We start from the raw sequence: 18983 nt of genomic DNA on the forward strand, positions 1-18983 counted from the left end.
CTTTATCTCCCCAAACCACACCCCTCCCCCCAACATAGTTGTATATCTTGGTTGCAGGTCCTTCTAGTTGTGGGATGTGGGACGCCGCCTCAACATGGCCTGACGAGCAGTGCCATGTCCGATCCCAGGATCCTAACCCTGGGCTGCCGCAGCGGAGCACATGAACTTAACCACTCGGCCAAGGAGCTGGCCCGTCAGTTACTATTTACCATTATGTTTGTGGGGTTGTTTTTCTTACTGTGGGGAAAAAAGTAAAATCATTTTCCCTGTTATCCAACCCACCACATTTAGTTTTCCTGCCTGACCCAAGTTATCATTTGAGTTTGTGACCCTGCTCCAGGATGTTCAAGAAGGTATAGTAACTATACTGGTTGATGGAATCAGACTTCCTGGGCTTGAATGCAGATTCCCACAACAGCCTGTCTGTGCCTCCATTTCCGGATCTGTAAAATGGGGGTAATAACGGTACTTACTTACCTCACAGGATTGAGTTAATAAATGTAAAGTGTTTAAGATAGTGCCTGCAGCTTTAGAAAAAGAAAAGAAAAATGGTCCAGGAGCCCAGGGACCATGTCTATCTTATTTACAATTGAATCTCAGTGGCCAGCACAGAGAACTTGCAACAAAAGACGCATCAATAAATCTTTGTTAATAAATGCGGGGAAAGGGAGTCTAACAATCTACAGGAGTAGTATTTAGGGCAAGGGACAGACAGACGTGTTCTACTTTGCATAGGAGGGGCACAACCACGGGATATGAAGCACAGGGGAAGCAACGGAGGATGCGCAGCTGGATTAGACTGCGTGGGGGGGCGGGGGAATCCACAGATCTTGTGAAAGGCCGTCTGGGGAAAACGGAGTAGGTTTCTTGCAACCTGTCTGGGGAAAATCCGGACCAGGAGATGCGGATACAAGAAAACAACTTGGCTCCTTACGGAAAGGAACAAGCAATTCCACGAAGCGCGGTGAGGCTAGCACAGCGCATTCCTGGGATACGCAAACGCAGCGCGACTGCCGGGCGGCGACGCCGAAGCAAGATCTCTACTACAGCCCTTTAGATTAAGGCGTCGTCTGATTGGTAAAGAGTTCGGCGGGAACAGGAGGACGCCCAACGAAGGAAGTGATGTCAGGTGTCACTCACTTGACAGGGGTGGGATTACATGGGCCGAGATGCGGAAGTAGTGTTTTGATTGGTTGTTTTCTTGAGACACCACCCAATCAGCATCTTGCCGCTCCTTGCTTCCGTTGGTGCCGCTTGTTTTGCCCTTAATAAAGATGGCCGCAGAGGCGTCCGGCCCTGGTGGGAGCAGAGTGCGTATTTTCAGGAGCGTGACGAGAGAAGACCGGAAAGAGCGTAGGATTCGTGAGCATTGATTGGCTGAAGCGAGAAGCCTTCTGGGCGCTGATTGGCTTCGTCTTTCGCGGGAAGGAGTTTGTGGCGCCAGCGGAAAGTAGATACAGCGGCAGGGGCGACGGGTTTCTGAGGTGTCCGGCGAACCCTCCAGGCCGGAACCTTCTGGGCCTCTTTCCTGAGGAGTCGTGGTCATGATGTTCAATAGTAATGATGAGTGGGGCGGAGGAGGATAGAGTCGCAGGAAGGACGTAGCGAAAGGGTGGGGGTGGGGGACGGGCGGGCGGCGCGGCGGGTGGGGCCGGGGAGGGTGGTGGGCCAGGCCGGGCGACGCCGGGAGAGGTGGGAGGGGCGAGGCCTGAGGCGCCCTGGAGTCGTCGGAGTCCTGGGAAGCGGCGCGGTTACCGACACTGTTGTCGTTTGAAACCAGGTGGCTTTGAGAGCTACGGCGGCTCCAGCTACGGGGGAGCCGGCGGCTACACGCAGTCGCCGGGGGGCTTTGGCTCGCCGACCCCTTCTCAGGCCGAGAAGAAATCGGTGAGTTGGGAGAGCGCTTGGTCCCGTTTCACCCCGTCCCGCACCTCCCGCCTCCGCCGTGCGAGGACGCCCGGGCGGCCGAGGGTGCTGAGCGCGGCCCGGGCCGGCGCCCACCTGCCGTGGGCTCCCCGCGTCCTCCCGTGCAGTGCCGGACGCGGGGGGAGTGGCGTCGGCCCCGGGTTCGCATCCGCGTTCGCCCGGCCGCGTGTGGAAATTTACCGGGACGGCTAGTGAGTCCTCTCGTTGCACACGGTCCCCAGCCCTCTTGGGAGTCAGTTTTGCGCCTGCTAAACGGGATCCGTGATACACCCTTCAGGGCTGTTGGGAGACTTCAGATATGTATAAAGTGCCCCAGAGTCACTTTCAGTAATGATCCCAGGTACTTTTGTTAAAAAGAACACGAAAATAAACAAAATAAAAAGAACACGAGCGTTGGAGCCAGAACAGCGGGTCCCGAGTCGGCTTTGCGCTTTAACCGGTGGCGTGGCTTCGCTGAAGCGGCTTGAACCGTGTGGCCCGTGGTCTTTGTCGTCTGACGGCGGTGCTGGAACGACTCCCGTCGCGGGGTGGCTCTGAGGGTTCTGAGGAAAGGAGCGGGTAGGAAAGTGATCGGTAAAAGGCTGTCCAAACGCTCGGTGTTCGCGCTCTCAGAAGGGAGTTTGCATTAACAACTGCTGATGGTTTCCTCCTTTAAAGACGGGTGGATCTGCCTTCTCCTTGGGTGTCAGTCACATGCCGTGTGAGGATTCAGTATCCACGGGTTCCGCGTGTGTACAGTGATACGCTTTCTCCTAAACTGTTAATTCGTGGGCGTGTGCTGGTGGGAAGGAATTCATTGATAATTCCCACGTTTGGACGTTGCTTTATGTTTTTCGTCTAAATTGTTTCGTATAATCCCATGTGGTATTGATTGTTTACTCGGTTGCACAACAGAGGCTCAGGGAGATGAGGGGGCTGCTTGAGCTTGCATAGCTGGTAAGTAGCTGGAACCAGACAGTGCACCTGTGATGCTGAGCAAACCCAAAGTCTGATGAGCAGTTTCTTCTCTCTAGAATAGTTTTCTTTCTTTCTTTCTTTCTTTTTTGGTGAAGAAGATTGGCCCAGAGCTAACATCTGTGGCAGTCTTCCTCTATTTTATATGTGGGATGTCCCCACAGCCTGGCTTGATGAGCGGTCTGTAGGTCTGCACCCAGGATTCAAACCTGTGATCCCCGGGCCACTGAAGCAGAGTGCATGAACTTAACCACTAGGCCCCGGGGCCAGCCCCATATTGTAGTTTTCCTTTTCCCAGGAAGACTAGAGGAGGCTCCAGCCCTCTAACGTTGTCTTCCTTGAGGTTGTGAAGAGAAAGCAAAAGATAACTGGTTCTCATCTTTTCTCCCTAAGCTTAACTATTTTTCTTCCTTCCAGTGGTTAGAATTTTTATCCCAGGATCCCTAGCTTGGGCTGTGTATTAAGACAGCTTTTCAGACAACAGTGATGGTTATAAGCTGGAGATTCAAACCCAGGTCTTTTTGTTTTTAAATCTAGTGCCTTTTCCACAGTAAATGAGATAAACGCCTTATCTAAAATGTTTCCTATCCACTACAAACCTATTATATTCTATTGAACCATGTGAAATTCCCAGTACTGAGCATTTTTCTACCTATAAAAATGGCGGTTTCATACAGCACTGTCAGAGTAGCCTCTGGTTCACAGTCAGCTAGAAAAAAAGTTTTTTCAAAATTAAGCATGCTTGTGCTGGCACACTCTCTGAATCTCTTTGGAACAAACCAGGATCTCCGTGCAATCCGTTCCTGGCATGTAGTAGGTGCTCATTTCAAAAGAAGGTATCTCTGATTTGAGATGAATTTGAAGGTCCTACTAACACCTGTCATTAAATGTAACTTTCTTAGCTGAGGAGTAATATTTGTTGAACACGTACTACCTGTAGAGATTGGCGTTAGCGTTTTTATATACATTGTGTGTTTCGTTTACAATTTGAAAGGTGGATATCCTCATTTTGCAGAAGAGATGGTGCTGTGTCCAAGGCCGTGGAGCCGGGATTTGAACACAGCTCTCGAGGACTGTCTGCCTCCAAAGCCATTGTTCTTGCTCCTGTTAACCATAGTCGTTCTTAGTTTTCCTATGCTGAAAATACAATGAAAATCTAACCTGTGATAGGCGAAAACAGTATATCGTAGAGAATGAGAGCGAGAACATGGGACTTCAGCAAATTTTAAATCTAGAAATACTAATATAGCATTAACTTCACATATAAAGTACCATAAAGTAAAGGTGAAAAACAGTTGATTCCTTTGCATCCTTATTAAAAGCTGTTGCAGATGTAAAGGGTGAGGACCAATAGCTGGCATCGTAATTGCTGACATTTATTGAGTGCTTGCAGTGTGCCAGGTAGTATTCTAGGTGCTTCACCGTATATTTAATTTTCATAATGATTTTATCATTCCTAGTTTTACAGGTGAGGAAACAGGTCCAGACGAGTTGAGAAACATGACATGAACACATCGCTCCTGAGTGGTAGAGCCGTAATCTTAACCCCCAAGCATGGCTGCTGCCTTTTGTGACCTGCACTGGTGGTTGGCTGGGCTTACTTTATACCAGCGTTGCAGCGCTCACCGTTCACAATGATGCTTCAGCAGTGGGAAATGTTGCTAGTGTTGTGGACCTTCAGGGCAAAACTGCGACTGTTAAATCCATGAAGGCCAAGAGTCTACTATGTTCCGTCTTACAGAACAGCTATTGAGTTGCTTCATGTTGATTTCTGACGGGAAGAACTCTAATCTTCAATCCACCATGCATTTTCTGCCTTGTACATATTCTCTCTCTGAGTTTGTGGGGATACGCACTTGGCCTCAGCCTCTGATGTCCATTCCTTACCCACTGTTTTTTTACTGTCACAATTTTCATGCTTCAGAGTACAGCCCTAATGCTCCCTCTTCTCAAAAGGACCATTAAATTTTTGTAAGGGGCCAGCCCACTGGCATAGTGGTTAAGTTTGGGCACTCCGCTTCGGTGGCCCAGCGTTCAGAGGTTCAGATCCCAGGCACAGACCTAGCACTGCTTGTCAAGCCATGCTGTGGTGGCATCCCACATAAAATAGAGGAATATTGGCACAGATGTTAGCTCAGGGACAATCTTCCTCAAGCAAAAAGAGGAAGATTGGCAACAGACGTTAGCTCAGGGCCAATCTTCCTCACAGAAGAAAATTTCTGAGATATCACATAGCGCATCTCATCCATAGTGTGTCAAGACCAGGTTTGTTACTTACATTTGTACCTCCCTTTGGTTAGGAATGTGTTGAGGACAAATCCTATCCTGTTTTTCTTATCTTCATGTCACCTAGACAGCCCCTGGCCAGTGGTAGGCAACAGTATGAGTCTGCACTGTTGGTAGGCTGCTTTAGGATGTGATTTGAGTGTCCTCTAGACACTCTTCTGCCCATCACATCCTGTCCCTTCCCTCAAGATGTCCAGTGTGGCTGAGCATTTGTCCCATTTCCCCCAGGACTTCTATCTAATTGTCAGAACATCTGTCCTAAAGGAACTGTGCCTCTAACTTTTTATCACAAGACTTAGAGCAACTCCAGAGTGCTGCCTCTGCTGGCCATTGCTTACACCCTTTCCAGTTATCATCTCATCCGGCACCTGAACCGCCAGCTCCAGCTTACCTTCAACGAGTTTCCTCTTTGAAGGTCTGGAGACGGGTCACCCTTCCTTATGCTGTGCCTACTCTGCCTTCTCATTTTGACTCGTCCCTAGTGCCACACAGACTCACCCATTCATCGGGAGCTTTGGAGTCAGACAAACTGACTTTGAATTCTCAAGTGTGGCATTATTATTAGCTATATGAGCCTGGTTTCCATCTCTGTGAAGCAAGGATAATGAGGTTCATTTTGAAGATTCAGTGTTATATATGTAAAGTGCTTGGCACATAGCACTGATAAATGAGTTATAGTTACTATTTTCTTAATTGAATTTATGCGTACTTTTTCTTTTCAGAGAGCCCGTGCCCAGCACATTGTACCCTGTACCATATCTCAGCTGCTTTCTGCCACTCTGATTGATGAAGCGTTCAAAATTGGGAATGTAGAGATTTCACAGGTGTGTAAAATAATTTGTGGAAGAGTCACTTAATCATATGAAGAATGAAATAAAACTTACTTCGTTTAAAGATACATAAATGTTGCTTTGGTTTCCAGGAAAACCAGACTTTTTTTTTCTTCTGATCTAGGTCACTATTGTGGGTATAATCAGACATGCGGAGAAAGCTCCAACCAACATCGTTTACAAGATAGATGACATGACAGCTGCACCCATGGATGTTCGCCAGTGGGTTGACACAGATGTAAGCGTTTGTTTTTAAATTAGGGTGGGGTTACTTTGGGACTTTGGAGATGTCGAACTTTTTTAGTCATACTTTTTAAAAGTTTTCCTTACTATAAAAATAATACGTAAGCAAGACATCAAAGGCAGAAACCCTAAAATGAAAGGTTTATACATTTGATTTCATAAAAATTTAAAACCTTCTAAAGATCCCAAAATACTATAAACAAAAGGCAAGTGACAGGAGGTGCTAGAATGTAAACTTCGTGAGAACAAAGATTTTTATTTGGTCACCACTGTTTCCCCAGCACATAGGACAGTGCGCGTTACATAGTAGCCCTCAGTAAATACTGTTTAAGTGAATGGGAAAAATTTTTGTAACATGTTACAAACATTTAAAATTTTTAATTAATAAAAGCTGTTACAAAGCAAAAAAAAAAAAAAAAAGCAACTGCACCTTAGAAAAATGGGCAAAGAAGATACACAGGTAATTCATAAAAGATGAAATGCAGATTATAACAACAATAACAAAAGCAGGTTTAATAAACATTAAGATACCATTTTTAAGTTGGCAAAGGAAAAAAAAGAATGATAATGTCCACTTCTGGTGAGAACAGTAGCTGGCATAGTGCCTCTCATGCTTAAATATTTGTTAAATGATTTGTTCCTGTTTGTCTAAGGAAGTAGATACCATCCTACCCTGATGGTATGACTATAAATTGGTATAACCTTTCTCAGAAAACAGCCAATGATCAAAATCATCCATCAAAAATATTGACCTAGCACTCCACTGCTGGAGATTTGCATTAAGGAAATATTGAAAGACATGCAAAGATTCGGTTGTAAGAATGTTGATCATGGCATCACAGTCATGCGCCACATAACGACATTTCAGTCATTGACAGAGTGTGTGTACAACAGTGGTCCCCTAAGATTAGTACCATACAGCCTAGGTGTGTAGTAGGCTATGCCATCTAGATTTGTGTAAGTACACTGATGTTCGCACAATGATGGGAATGGCCTAATGACGCATTTCTCAGAAGGTGTCCCCATCATTAAGCAACACATGGCTGTGTTTATAATGATGAAGAAAGCAATCTCAGAATGCTAGCAATAGAGTATTATTAATTAAACCGTGGTATATTTATGAAGTACTGCAAATGATGAATGTATGCATTGTCACAGTGTCTACCATAAATTATTGAGAGGAAAAGAGCATGTTATGAGGTAGTATGCATGGTATGACCGTGTTTTTGCAAAACAGCTTGTATATGAGTTTATATAAACACGGAGAAAAATTGACTGAAAGGAAATATATGCTTTTTATCCTGTTTTTAAATTTGTGTTTACTGATTCAGAATTATTTATATTTATTTGCTTTCTACCATGTGCCCTTTTTTTCCAGTTATTTTATTGAAGTCATAATGGTTTATAACATTGTGTAATTTCAGGTGTACATTATTATTTGTCAATTTCTGTATAGAGTGCATTGTGCTCACCACCAATAGTCTAATTTTTATCTGTCACCGTACATATGTGCCTCTTTACCCCTTTTGTCCCCCGCCCCAATCCCCTTCCCCTCTGGTAACCACTAATCGATTCTCCTTTTTATTTTTTAATTGGGCGGAAGGACTCTTGGTCTTTCATGTTGTTTGCAAAATACATTCATTACACAAAATTTGGATAATAAACATTTTGCGTGCTCTTTTTACTTCAAGAACCACAAGTCATCTGCGGAGGAATGGCTTAGTCATTATGCATTCTTTGCTTTTAGTTTCTTAGAAAAATACAGGATAATTCATTCAGCAATTATTTTTGGAGTACCGATTCTGAACCAGACTGTGCTTGGTTTCATGTATGCAAAGAATGAAAAAGACACAGTCTTTGCCATCAAGTGGAAAGATAGCTACTACAGATGCCTTATACTACACGTTCACATAAAATGTACCATGCTTACTAATAAAACATTTAAAAATCACCTGAAATCCCACATCCCAGAGATGACTACTGTTATAACACATTTTGGTAAATACCCTTTCAGATGTTTCTCTCTGCGCATCTGCACGTACAGATATATGCATACAGTTTTACATAAAGGATGATATGGTATGCAACTGCTCTACAATCTGCTTTTTTCACTCAAAACTGTCTTGTGGAACTGATTCCTAACATCAATAAATAGAGATTTACATCATCATTTTTAGTAACTGCCTATTCCATCATAAGGCTACATCATCCTTTATTTAATAGTAGACTTAAGGAGGTAGCATTAAGCTCGTTTCTGATCATTTGCTATCATAGACAATGCCCCAGTGAGTATCTTTGTGTATGTCTCGCCATGATTATGAGATAATCTTCTTAAGATGAATTCTTTGAAACTAGGTTTTCTAGCTTTAAATCTCCATCGTACATTTTTCAGTCTTACATTTACATTTTTACATTTTTTACTGCCTTCCGAAAAGGTACCAATTTCTACTTCATTAGTGAATGAGAGTGTCCAGTTAGTTCTCACACCCTTTCTAACAGTGGGTTTTGTGAATCTTCAATTTTATATGATAGTTTGAAAAATAGTCTTGTCAGTGAGAATTTTCTCATTCTTTTTATTTGGATTTCTTTGGTTTTAGATTGATTTTTTTTTTTTTTTTACTAAATGTTAATTTTTGGGGTTTTCGTAAATTGTCTTTCAGTCCTTTGATTCCCCCACCCCCAGGAGTGCTTGTTTGTTTAGTTTTGTTTGTAATGGCTTGAAAAATAGTAACTTATCATAATTATACAAAAAATTTCTCTAGTTTGTCTTTTAACTTTGAAAAGCTTTTCCTAGTCTCAAATTATTTTTTTTAATTGTTTGTGTTTTCTATTATTTCTATGGTTTCCTTTTTTTTAATAAAGTCTTTGATCTATTAAGAATATTTTTTGGTAAAATGAGAGAAGTATGGATCCAGCTTTGCTTTTTCCAAGTGGTTTTAAAATGTTCTATGTGGAAATATAAAGTTTTATCTGTGGTATAGAGTCAGCTATGGAAAATAATAGATAAGTAGAGTGAAATGCAAAAAAAAAGTTGGTCTCCAGGTGATAGGATTGGGTTTTTAAAAATTTTTAAATACATATATTTTATTTTCTAGTTTTTTATAATTGTGTTTTATAATCAGAAAAGAACTAAGACTCAGCTTATATATTTTTCTTATAAATAATATGTACACATTTTAGAGAACTCAAAAAGAAATATTAAAATCATTTGTAAGTATCCCAGTTAACCATTAGCATTTTGGTTTGTATTTTCCCCCATATGGGAAACCAGCTTTTTTTATGTGTTACATCTGATCTTCCCAGACAATAAATAGAATCCTACATTATCATTTACAAAGGTGTGAAGTATGCCATTATTTGAAAGTGTACCTGTTGGATATTTAGGTTGTTTTAAAATTTTTAATGCTCTAAATTATGCCATATAAATATTCTTAAAGCTAAATGTTAATACATGTTCTTAATTATTTCCGTAAATTCCTAAAAGTAGAATTGCTATGCTGGTAAGTACATCCACCAGAAAGTTGTGTGCCTAAGAGCATTGAATGAGAGTCCCATAATTGTTTGCTTTTTTGATAACGTGTATAGCATAGGACTTTGGAAGTAGACATTACCTATAGAGATTTTAATTCTGTTTTCTGATGTTATAAAAAAGTAAATTCTAAAAGGCAGAGCAAACTAATTAGTGCCATATTAGAATCCTTTAGCTCTCTTACTTTATAACTTTCTTATTCTATACGTAATTTAGAAATTCTAAAGAGTCTTTTACCAGCATCACTAAAACCTTGCTATGTGTGTATTTTATCTTTTAGGATACCAGTGGGGAAAACGCTGTGGTTCCTCCAGAAACGTATGTGAAAGTAGCTGGCCATCTGAGATCTTTTCAGGTAAAGTCGGAAAAAAATAACAGTTAAAATGTATTTGTATGAAGTGATTTCTGGATTCATGCCTGAGTTTAGGATACTGAAGACTTGATGAAGTCTTTATGTTCAGTAGGAGTTACACTGAAGTTATTTCATTTTTCTCTTCTTCAAAAGGAAATAATGAGTTTTTACCTTAACATAAGACTAACAGAATGTAGAGAAAGAGCAGGATCTCTGCCCATAGTTGCCATCTGTAACGTCTATTAGGTGTAGATTTGGAGTCTGGAAACTAGACTCTGCTTGGTTGTCTAACCTTGGGGAAGTCATTGATCTCTGAGCCAGTTTTGCTTTTTTCCTTCCATTATTGACTATACTTGGATTAATGTTGAGTTAAAAATTTTAAGTATATATAACACATTTTCCCCACGTTGGCAAAATATTTTAACCAAGAAAAGAGCCACAGTGTTTTGATCTGAAATTGACTTGAATGTGCTCATCCTTTATTCACAATTTTCTCTTTGTTTTAATAGAACAAAAAAAGTCTGGTCGCCTTTAAGATCATGCCCCTGGAGGATATGAATGAGTTCACCACACATATTCTGGAAGTAGTCAATGCACACATGATGCTGAACAAAGCTAACAGCCAGGTGAGCAGCTTCCCTCTCATAGTTTTTTCTCTTTCCTGGAAGAACATAGATAGTGTCTGTGCTCTGACTTTGATTTCCTAGACATTTTGAAGATCAAGCCAGAAGAAAGGCATCACTCAGTCCTTAGAACATTTTCTTCATGAGTTTTACTGTGTTATTTTATTCCAAATGAAGCACTCATCTTTCTATTAGGATTACACGTTCCTCTGAACCCAGTGGCATGAATGGCTGAGGCTTAAGACACCCTTAAGTGTAGGCGCATAGGCTGAGTTTTTAGCTCCAGGATTGTCAGTCCATATTCAGAGAAAAACCCCAACTAGGACAGCCTTTTGCTGCTTTCCTTCCAACCTATTGGCTAAATAGGAAAAATTATGCACCATTATTTTGTCTCTGAAATTATATTTCTTGCTTCATATTAAGATTTCTCAACATTATTTTCTTTTGTATGATTTAATTTGGCAAGTCCATCTAGGACCATATAAAGGGTTTGTTGATTCTTGTATTAGAATGTTTTTAGATGATTCTGGTGGTAAGGTGGAAGATTGGTTACAGTAGTAGAGACTAGAGAACTGATGAGCCATTTAGGATGCTGTTGTATCCTATTCTGTGCCAAGTGCTTTGTTAAGCACTGGGGATACAGAGATAAATTCATTCATTCCTTCATTTAAAAAATATTTCCTGAGCCTGGTATGTGCCAGTCATTATTTAAGGCTCTTGGAATACGGCAGTGAACAAGATGGATAAAGCGTCTGCCTTCAAACTTACATTCTTGAGAAAAATGGCCAATAAACAAGAAAACAAATATATAGTTTTAGGTAGTTATAGTTGCTCTGAAATAAGTATAAGCAGAATGGGAGAAAAGAGTGATGGAAGGAATAAGAATGGTACAATTTTAGATAGGAGAAGAAAACTGTAAGCAGAGGGAACAGAAAGTTAGAAGCTGTGAGGCTGAAAGAAGCTTGATATACCTGAGGCCAGTGAGAAGGGCAGAGTGTCTGGAGTAAAGCAAATGACAGGGAAAATGGTAGAGAGATGTAGGCAAGGAAGCAGGACCCAGATCATGTAGGGCTTTGTAGGCCATAGTAAAGATTACTTTTCTAATTGATACTAAACCTGTAGAAGGTTTTGACTAGGGAGTGACATGGTCTGATTTACCTTTTAAAAAGCTCACTCAGGCTACTGTATTGAGACTAGACTGAGGCACCAAGAATAGCAACAGACGTAATTCGGGGGGTGGGGGGGTGCTGGCCCCATGGCCAAGTGGTTAAGTTCTCACACTCTGCTTTGGTGGCCCAGGGTTTCACAGGTTGGGATCCTGGGTGCGGACATGGCACCGCTCATCAAACCATGCTGTGGTGGCATCCCACATGCCACAACTAGAAGGTCCCACAACTAAAAATAATACCACTATGTACCGGGGGACTTTGGGGAGAAGGAAAAATAAAATCTTTAAAAAATAAAATAATTCAGGGGAATAGTAGCAGCAGCTGGGATAAAGGAGTGGTTAGACTGATATATTTTGAAGGTAGCGCTGACAGGACTTATTGGTGGGTTAGATAGAGGATATAAAGAAAAGCGAGGGTTCAAAAATGACTCCTTGGTTTGGAAGTTGAGCGACTAGATGAACCTAGCAGGTTTGGAGGGTAAAATCCAGCATTCTGTCTTGGACAGTGTAAGATACTAGTTAGATATCCACATGGGGAACAGAATGGACGGTTGGATATATAAAGCTGAGACTCAAGGGAGAGGTCAGGGCTAGAGAGAGAACTTCAGGAGTCATTGTTGTCTAGGTGATATTGAAAGCCTCAGATGAGATAACCACGGAGTTAAGGAGGTCAGAGATGCGAGCTCCAGGACACGCTAACCTTTAGAAGTCTGGAAGCAGGACAGGAACCAGTGAAAGTCAAAAAAGAAGCCTGTTGGGCAGGAGGAAAACCAGGAAATGTGATTCTGTAGAATATTCTGAAAAGAGTATTTTAAGAAGGAGAGAGTGGAGATCAATTGTAGAATGCTGCCTAAAAGTCAAGTAAGATGATGAGAAAGGTCTGTTATTGGATTTGGGAACACGGATCTTCAGAAGAAAGGCTTCGGTAGAAGATAGGGGGAAAGTGAGTTAAAAAGAATAGGATTGGTTAGAAAGTTTGGGGTATTTTTTTATTGCTATACTTCATAACATATATGTATGTATCAAATGTTATAAAAATGGTTTTAAAGTGAGAATGGGTGGTTAGGGAGTAAACTGGGAGTTAGGGTGAAACTGGGAACATAGACAATTATATTGAGGAGTAAATAAAACAGTCCTTTCTCTGAAAGAGTTTTTGTTAAGCATTGGGAGTTCAGATCACTTAAGCAGTGAAAGCAGGGAACCACAGAGAAGGGTTTCCTGTCCTGACCTGGACATCAAGAAAGGCCCCCTGGAGGAGGTGATGCCTAAAACAAGTCTTAAAAGATATGAGTACTTAACATATTTGATCTTCTGCCATCTTTATTTATTTAGTTTAATAGATTAAACATTGATTGAGCACATACTGTCCAGCAGGCACTGTGCAAAGATGGAGGGGCTTGTGGAGGAAAGTGACAAGCACACAGTGTGGTGGCTGCTATGTGAGGGAATGGGCCAAATGCTGTGAGAGCCAAGAATGAAGAACGTGACTAACTTGGCTTGGGGAATGTCAGAGAAAGCTTTACAAAGGCAGTGCAATTAAATTGGGCCTTAAAGGTTGAGAAGAGTGTTTACCAGGCAGATGAGAGGAGGAGCATTCCAGACAGGGAACAACATGTTCAGGTCAGAAGCCTGTTTGTGGATGGAAAGAAGTCCAAGTGCAGCTGGGGAGTAAAGTGTGTTGGAAAGGAGTGGTCAAGAATAAAATACAGATTCTGACATCTAGTTCTGGCAGATCTTGAATGTCTAGGAGTTTTATATCATTTTCACAGGCAGGGGGAGCCACCTGAAAGCTTTTAGGCAAAAGAGTGACGCGATCAGAGTTGACTTGGGAGCAGTGAGGAGGCTTGATTGGAGTAGGAGAGACTAGCAGCTGAGATACCGGTCTGGGGTGATGAGGTCGTCTTGAGCTGCACTGAGGATTGTGTCAGTAGGCTGTGGTGATAGATTGTGGAAGGTGAGCGAAAGGAGACTCACAGATGACTGAAGTCTGCAGGATTGGGGTTGGGTTTACTAATTGAGATGGAATGTAGCAGGGCGAGCAGGTTTGGGGAGGGAATTAAATTTTTTTTTTTTTAAAGATTGGCACCTGAGCTAACAACTGTTGCCAATCTTTTTTTTTTTTTTTTTCTACTTTATCTTCCCAAAGCCCCCCGTACATAGTTGTATATCTTAGTTGCAGGTCCTTCTAGTTGTGGGATGTGGGATGTGGGACACCGCCTCAACGTGGCCTGACGAGCGGTGCCATGTCCGTGCCCAGGATCTGAACCCTGGGCCGCCACAGCGGAGTGCGCAAACTTAACCACTCAGCCACGGAGCCGGCCCCGGGAATTAAATTTTTTGAAGTGTGTGAGATATCTAGGTGGAGGGGTCTGGTAGATGGCTGGGAACAAGGATTTGTGGCCTGGGAGGAGGTCTGGGATGAAATCCTAGGAGAGCTGTCAGCCTTTTGGGAGACAGGTAGAAGAAAAGGTTAATAAGGGGATACTGAGAAGGTGTAGTTTGAGAGGTCAGGGGAGAACTGGAAGAATATGGTATCAAGATACCTAGGGAGGGGTACCTTTCAAGTGTACGGGTCAGCACTGTTTGTTTCTAAGAGGTCAAGTGTTATCAGGACCAAAAGAGACTGTTGGGTGTGTTGCTTGAAAAGTCATTGGTGACTTTGGTGAGAACAGTTTCAGAGCTGTGTTTGGGGAGAATCCAGATACAGTCATGTGTCTGTCCCTTAACAATGGAGGTACGATCTGAGAAATGCATCGTTAGGTGATTGTGGTGTTGTGGGAACGTTGTAGAGTGTACTTAACACAAACCTGGATGGTACAGCCTCCTGCACACTGAGGCTGTGCAGTACTAATCTTATGGGACCACTGTCATAGATATGATCTGCTGTTGACTAAAACGTCGTTATGTGGCGTGTGACTGTAGTGGGGGGCTGAGGGGTGACTAAGGAGAAAGGAAATGAAAACAGTAATTATAGCCTATTATTTTTAGAAATTTGGTGGTAAAAAGAGAAAAGAGAGGGTGATTGGGAACTGTCTTCTTTTCTCTCCCTGTAATGCTTCATGCCTAGGTGACACTCAGTAAAATGCTTGAGTGATTAAGCACCAAGGATAGATACAATTATAGCAGATCTCTGGGTAATTTTCTTCTCAGTGCTAATTTTCCTCTGGTTCCTCTCACATCACAAAGAAAAGAAGAAGCCAGGAGGGACTTTTCTCTCTGTTTGCTATCATGTGCTTCAGAGGATTACTTTAACTTCTGTTGAAGTACTTATTAGATTATAGCCGTCCCTTCCGATGTAAGCAATCGTTACTGGGAAAACTGCTTGAATTGTTTTTTATAAGCAGCTCATTAACAAGCTATTTAAAATAGCAAGGACTGTGTTTAAATTGGTGAATTTTCTAATGTTGTGAACTTCTTTCTTAATTCAGCCCCCAGCAGGGAGAGCATCTATCAGCAATCCAGGAATGGGGGAAGCAGGAAACTTTGGTGGGAATAGCCTCATGCCAGCAAATGGCCTCACTGTGGCCCAAAACCAGGTAAATAAACACTGAGTGATTCCAGAAATGCAAAACACAGACAATCCTAAATTTGTTACTTCCTTAATGATTCTAAGGCTAAGTACCCAACTCATTTCTTTCTTATAAAGGGACTCAGATTACATAGGGAGCTGATTTAAAGTAGTTGCTCAGGGGCCGGCCCTGTGGCCAAATGGTTAAGTTCGTGCGCTGCGCTTCAGCGGCCCAGGGCTTCGCTGGTTTGGATCCTGGGCACGGACATGGCACCACTCATCAAGCCATGCTGAGGCGGCATCCCACATAGCACAACCAGAAGGACCTGCAACTAGAATATACAACTATGTACCAGGGGGCTTTGGGGAGAAGAAGGAAAAAAAAGAAGATTGGCAACAGATGTTAGCTCAGGTGCCAATCTTTAAGAAAAAAACAAAAGTAATTGCTAAAATCTTTTCGATTTAAATTTTTAGGTGCTGAATTTGATTAAGGCTTGCCCAAGGCCTGAAGGATTAAACTTTCAAGATCTCAAGAACCAGCTCCAACACATGGCTGTAGCCTCAATAAAGTGAGTATTCGGTTTCCATCAGCCAGGGCTCCAAAATTGTACCCATTTCACCTCACCAGAGTTTTCTGGTAGTGAGAAGTGAGTTAAAAAAAGAAAAGGAAACCATCTGTTAACTGCCATCTTATTGACAGAAGGGAAGTTGTTCAATCATGGAAAAACAGAAAAAGGACTCACAAAGATGGTGCTACCCACCACATCACTCACTCATTTCTTCATTCAGTAAATACTAAATCCCAGTATGTGCAGGGATATGATTTTGAGCAAAAATTGACTAGATAAATCTGACTTCTTATGGGTTTAGTCTGGAGGAGTAAGGGCCTTAGCTCCTGGTCCTCAGGTGTATAGTCCCATTGGCATTACTGTCCCTGCTGTGGAGCTGTGTGCTTCAGGCTATCTGGACCTGAAGCCATTAGTCAGTCCCTCCAACATCCATGTCCTGATTCCATGTTAGACAAGCGGCTTTGTGATTCCAGGAAACGGTGCCTTGTGGTGTTTGTGATAGTTATTTGTTAGTATGTATCAGTTCTAGGCCTACATAGAAAAAAAATGCTGAGGTCTAATTCCATTTCCGATTCTATAAAATGAGAGTATTATTCCTTTCTCAGAGTTGCAGTGATAATGAGGTACAGAATCACTGTCACATGGTAGATACTCTCTAAATTGTTACATTATTAAATATGCTACTGACACTGACCCTGAGGGCCTTGAAGTGTTTGAGGGTGTCATACCATTTCTGGAAAGAGCTTTCCATTACTTCCTACAACTTCCCCGAGGAGGAGTTAGAGGGTTGGTGAGTAGGGAAGGGGAACCTGTAACCGCTGTTTATCCTAGGAGATTTTATGTGCCAGCTGGACTACAGCTTGAGATTCTTATTTCAATTTGCTTAGACTGATATTTAAGGGAGGCCATAATGTCTTGCCTTTGCACAGTTCAGGAGAGGGATCCAAGGTGGTCCTGATAGCCATTCTCTCTCCTTGGATCACCTCAGTTTTGTAATTTTATTGGCATATCTCCTTACAAGAGCCCTCTGTGAGCAAAATGGCTGTGAATTCTTAGCTAAGATAGAAAGTGAGCAAGTGAGTGAAGTTTGCATATTTGGCCATATCCAAAAGGCAATTTCCTTTCTTCTGCATTGGTTTGAAAATGAGCCTTTTGGGCTGGCCCCATGGCTGAGTGGTTGGGTTCACATGCTCCACTTCAGCGGCCCAGGGTTTTGCTTGTTCAGATCCTGGGTGCAGACACGGCACCGCTCGTCGGGCCATGCGAGGTGGCGTCCCACGTAGCATTACCAGGGGCACTCAACTAGGATATACAACTATGCACTGGGGGGCTTTGGGGAGAAGAAGAAAAAAAGAAGATTGGCAATAGTTAACAGTTGTTAGCTCAGGTGCCAATCTTTAAAGAAAAAAATAATAATAGTGAAAATGAGCCCTTTTCTTTCCTTCTTTCTAGGCAAGCTGTGGATTTTCTTAGCAACGAGGGACACATCTATTCCACTGTGGATGATGATCATTTTAAATCCACAGATGCAGAATAACTGGATCTAATTGGGTACCTGAGATATTTTCCAGCTGGACCTATTTTCACAATCTCTTGTCTCCAGCTGAGCGTATGTTTGACCAATTGACTTCTAGGAAGTAGGTTTCATCTGTAAAAGGTCTCAGTTGACATCCTTTTGAAACTTACTGCTCTTTTTGTTTTGAAGCTCAAAGGGAGATCACTTGACAGGGATGTAAACCAAGGTGGAATTTCTTAAAGAAGTTACAAATGAGCCATTTCTACAGCATCAGGATAGATGGAATTGGAAGAGGGATGCTACCAGGAGTCAGGCAGTGTTACTTAAACAACACTCGGAAATTCGATTCCTAAAATGTTTTCCATTGAGAGAAGATGAGCAGGACTAGGGCCTGTCAGCAGTGAGCTAGCCAAGAAACCTGCTAACCTCTGCCTGTTTTTGTTCCCCACTTTGGTTATGTGGTGTTACTTTCAGAATTGCACTTTCCTTCATCTTGTCATGACTGCTGCCGAAAGTGTGTTTTTATGAACATGAGGTTCTAGAGTGGTGGCCTCGGGGGCAGAGGAGAGGAAGAAGTGTTCTGTTTTGTACAGAATAAGTACATCCATATGTTTAATAAAATAGTTATATTATTGCAGAACTTGTGAAAATGTTTTTTTCTTTTTCTTTTTGAGGAAGATTAGCCCTGAGCTAACATCTGCCAATCCGCCTCTTTTTGCTGAGGAAGACTGGCCCTGAGCTAACATCCGTGCCCATCTTCCTCTACTTTATACGTGGGATGCCTACCACAGCATAGCTTGCCAAGCAGTGCCATGTCCGCATCCGGGATCCAAACCAGCGAACCCCTGGCCGCTGAAGTGGAATGTGCAAACTTAATTGCTGCGCCACCAGGCTGGCCCCAATTTTTCTTTTTAAGGTGGTATAATTACTTTATCATCTGAGGCAGTGCAGCATAGTTTGACTTGGATTTAAAATCCTGGCTTTTCCGCTTTTTAGTTTGGCTCTTGAGCAGGCTATGTTCGCTCTGAGAGCCTCCATTTCCTCATTTATGAAAAGAGAATGGGGGCCCGCCCTGTGGCGGAGTGGTTGGCTTCACACCCTCCACTTCAGCAGCCCAGGATTTTGCCGGTTCAGATCCTGGGAGCAGACGTGGCACCACTCATCAGGCCATGCTGAGGCAGTGTCCCACAGGCCACAACCAGAAGGACCTGCAACTAGAATATACAACTATGTACTGGGGGGGCTTTGGGGAGAAAGAAAAAAAAAAGAAGAAGATTGGCAACAGATGTTAGCTCAGGTGCAAATCTTTAAAAAAAAGAGAACAATGTTCTTTCCTTATAGTTTATTGTGAAAATCAAATAACATTTGTAAAGCATCTAGCATTGCCATTAATAGGGATTAGAAAGTAACCCTTAATTTTGAATAGCAGTGTATAATCATGGAACTGAATCGAATATCTACCATTTGACCTCAGATGAG

The 18983-nt window shown here is 42.3% G+C and overlaps 1 protein-coding gene across 2 annotated transcripts; it reads left to right on the forward strand.

The window, feature by feature from the left end:
* Positions 1-1246: 1246 nt before the first annotated feature.
* Positions 1247-18141, forward strand: RPA2 (replication protein A2). Of its 2 annotated transcripts, none has more exons than XM_023635127.2 (9): positions 1247-1557; positions 1781-1887; positions 5889-5990; positions 6121-6234; positions 10049-10123; positions 10630-10746; positions 15340-15447; positions 15894-15988; positions 17441-18141. In XM_023635127.2, the coding sequence occupies exons 1-9, from the start codon at positions 1545-1547 to the stop codon at positions 17523-17525; spliced, it is 816 nt and encodes a 271-aa protein (XP_023490895.1). In that variant the 5' UTR covers positions 1247-1544; the 3' UTR covers positions 17526-18141. The 2 variants fall into 2 exon arrangements, with proteins under 2 accessions (XP_023490895.1, XP_070106341.1); XM_070250240.1 differs by having other exon boundaries at positions 1420-1612.
* The last annotated feature ends 842 nt before the right edge of the window (positions 18142-18983 follow it).

The sequence above is a fragment of the Equus caballus genome, chromosome 2, assembly GCF_041296265.1.
Source record: "Equus caballus isolate H_3958 breed thoroughbred chromosome 2, TB-T2T, whole genome shotgun sequence".
Taxonomy (NCBI): domain Eukaryota; kingdom Metazoa; phylum Chordata; class Mammalia; order Perissodactyla; family Equidae; genus Equus; species Equus caballus.

What these genes read in the sequence shown, in the direction of transcription:
- RPA2 (XM_023635127.2), top strand. An exon ending in GGAATGTAGAGATTTCACAG is followed by an intron (nt 5,991 to 6,120) that starts GTGTGTAAAATA and finishes CTTCTGATCTAG; the next exon opens with GTCACTATTGTGGGTATAAT. An exon ending in GCCAGTGGGTTGACACAGAT is followed by an intron (nt 6,235 to 10,048) that starts GTAAGCGTTTGT and finishes TTTATCTTTTAG; the next exon opens with GATACCAGTGGGGAAAACGC.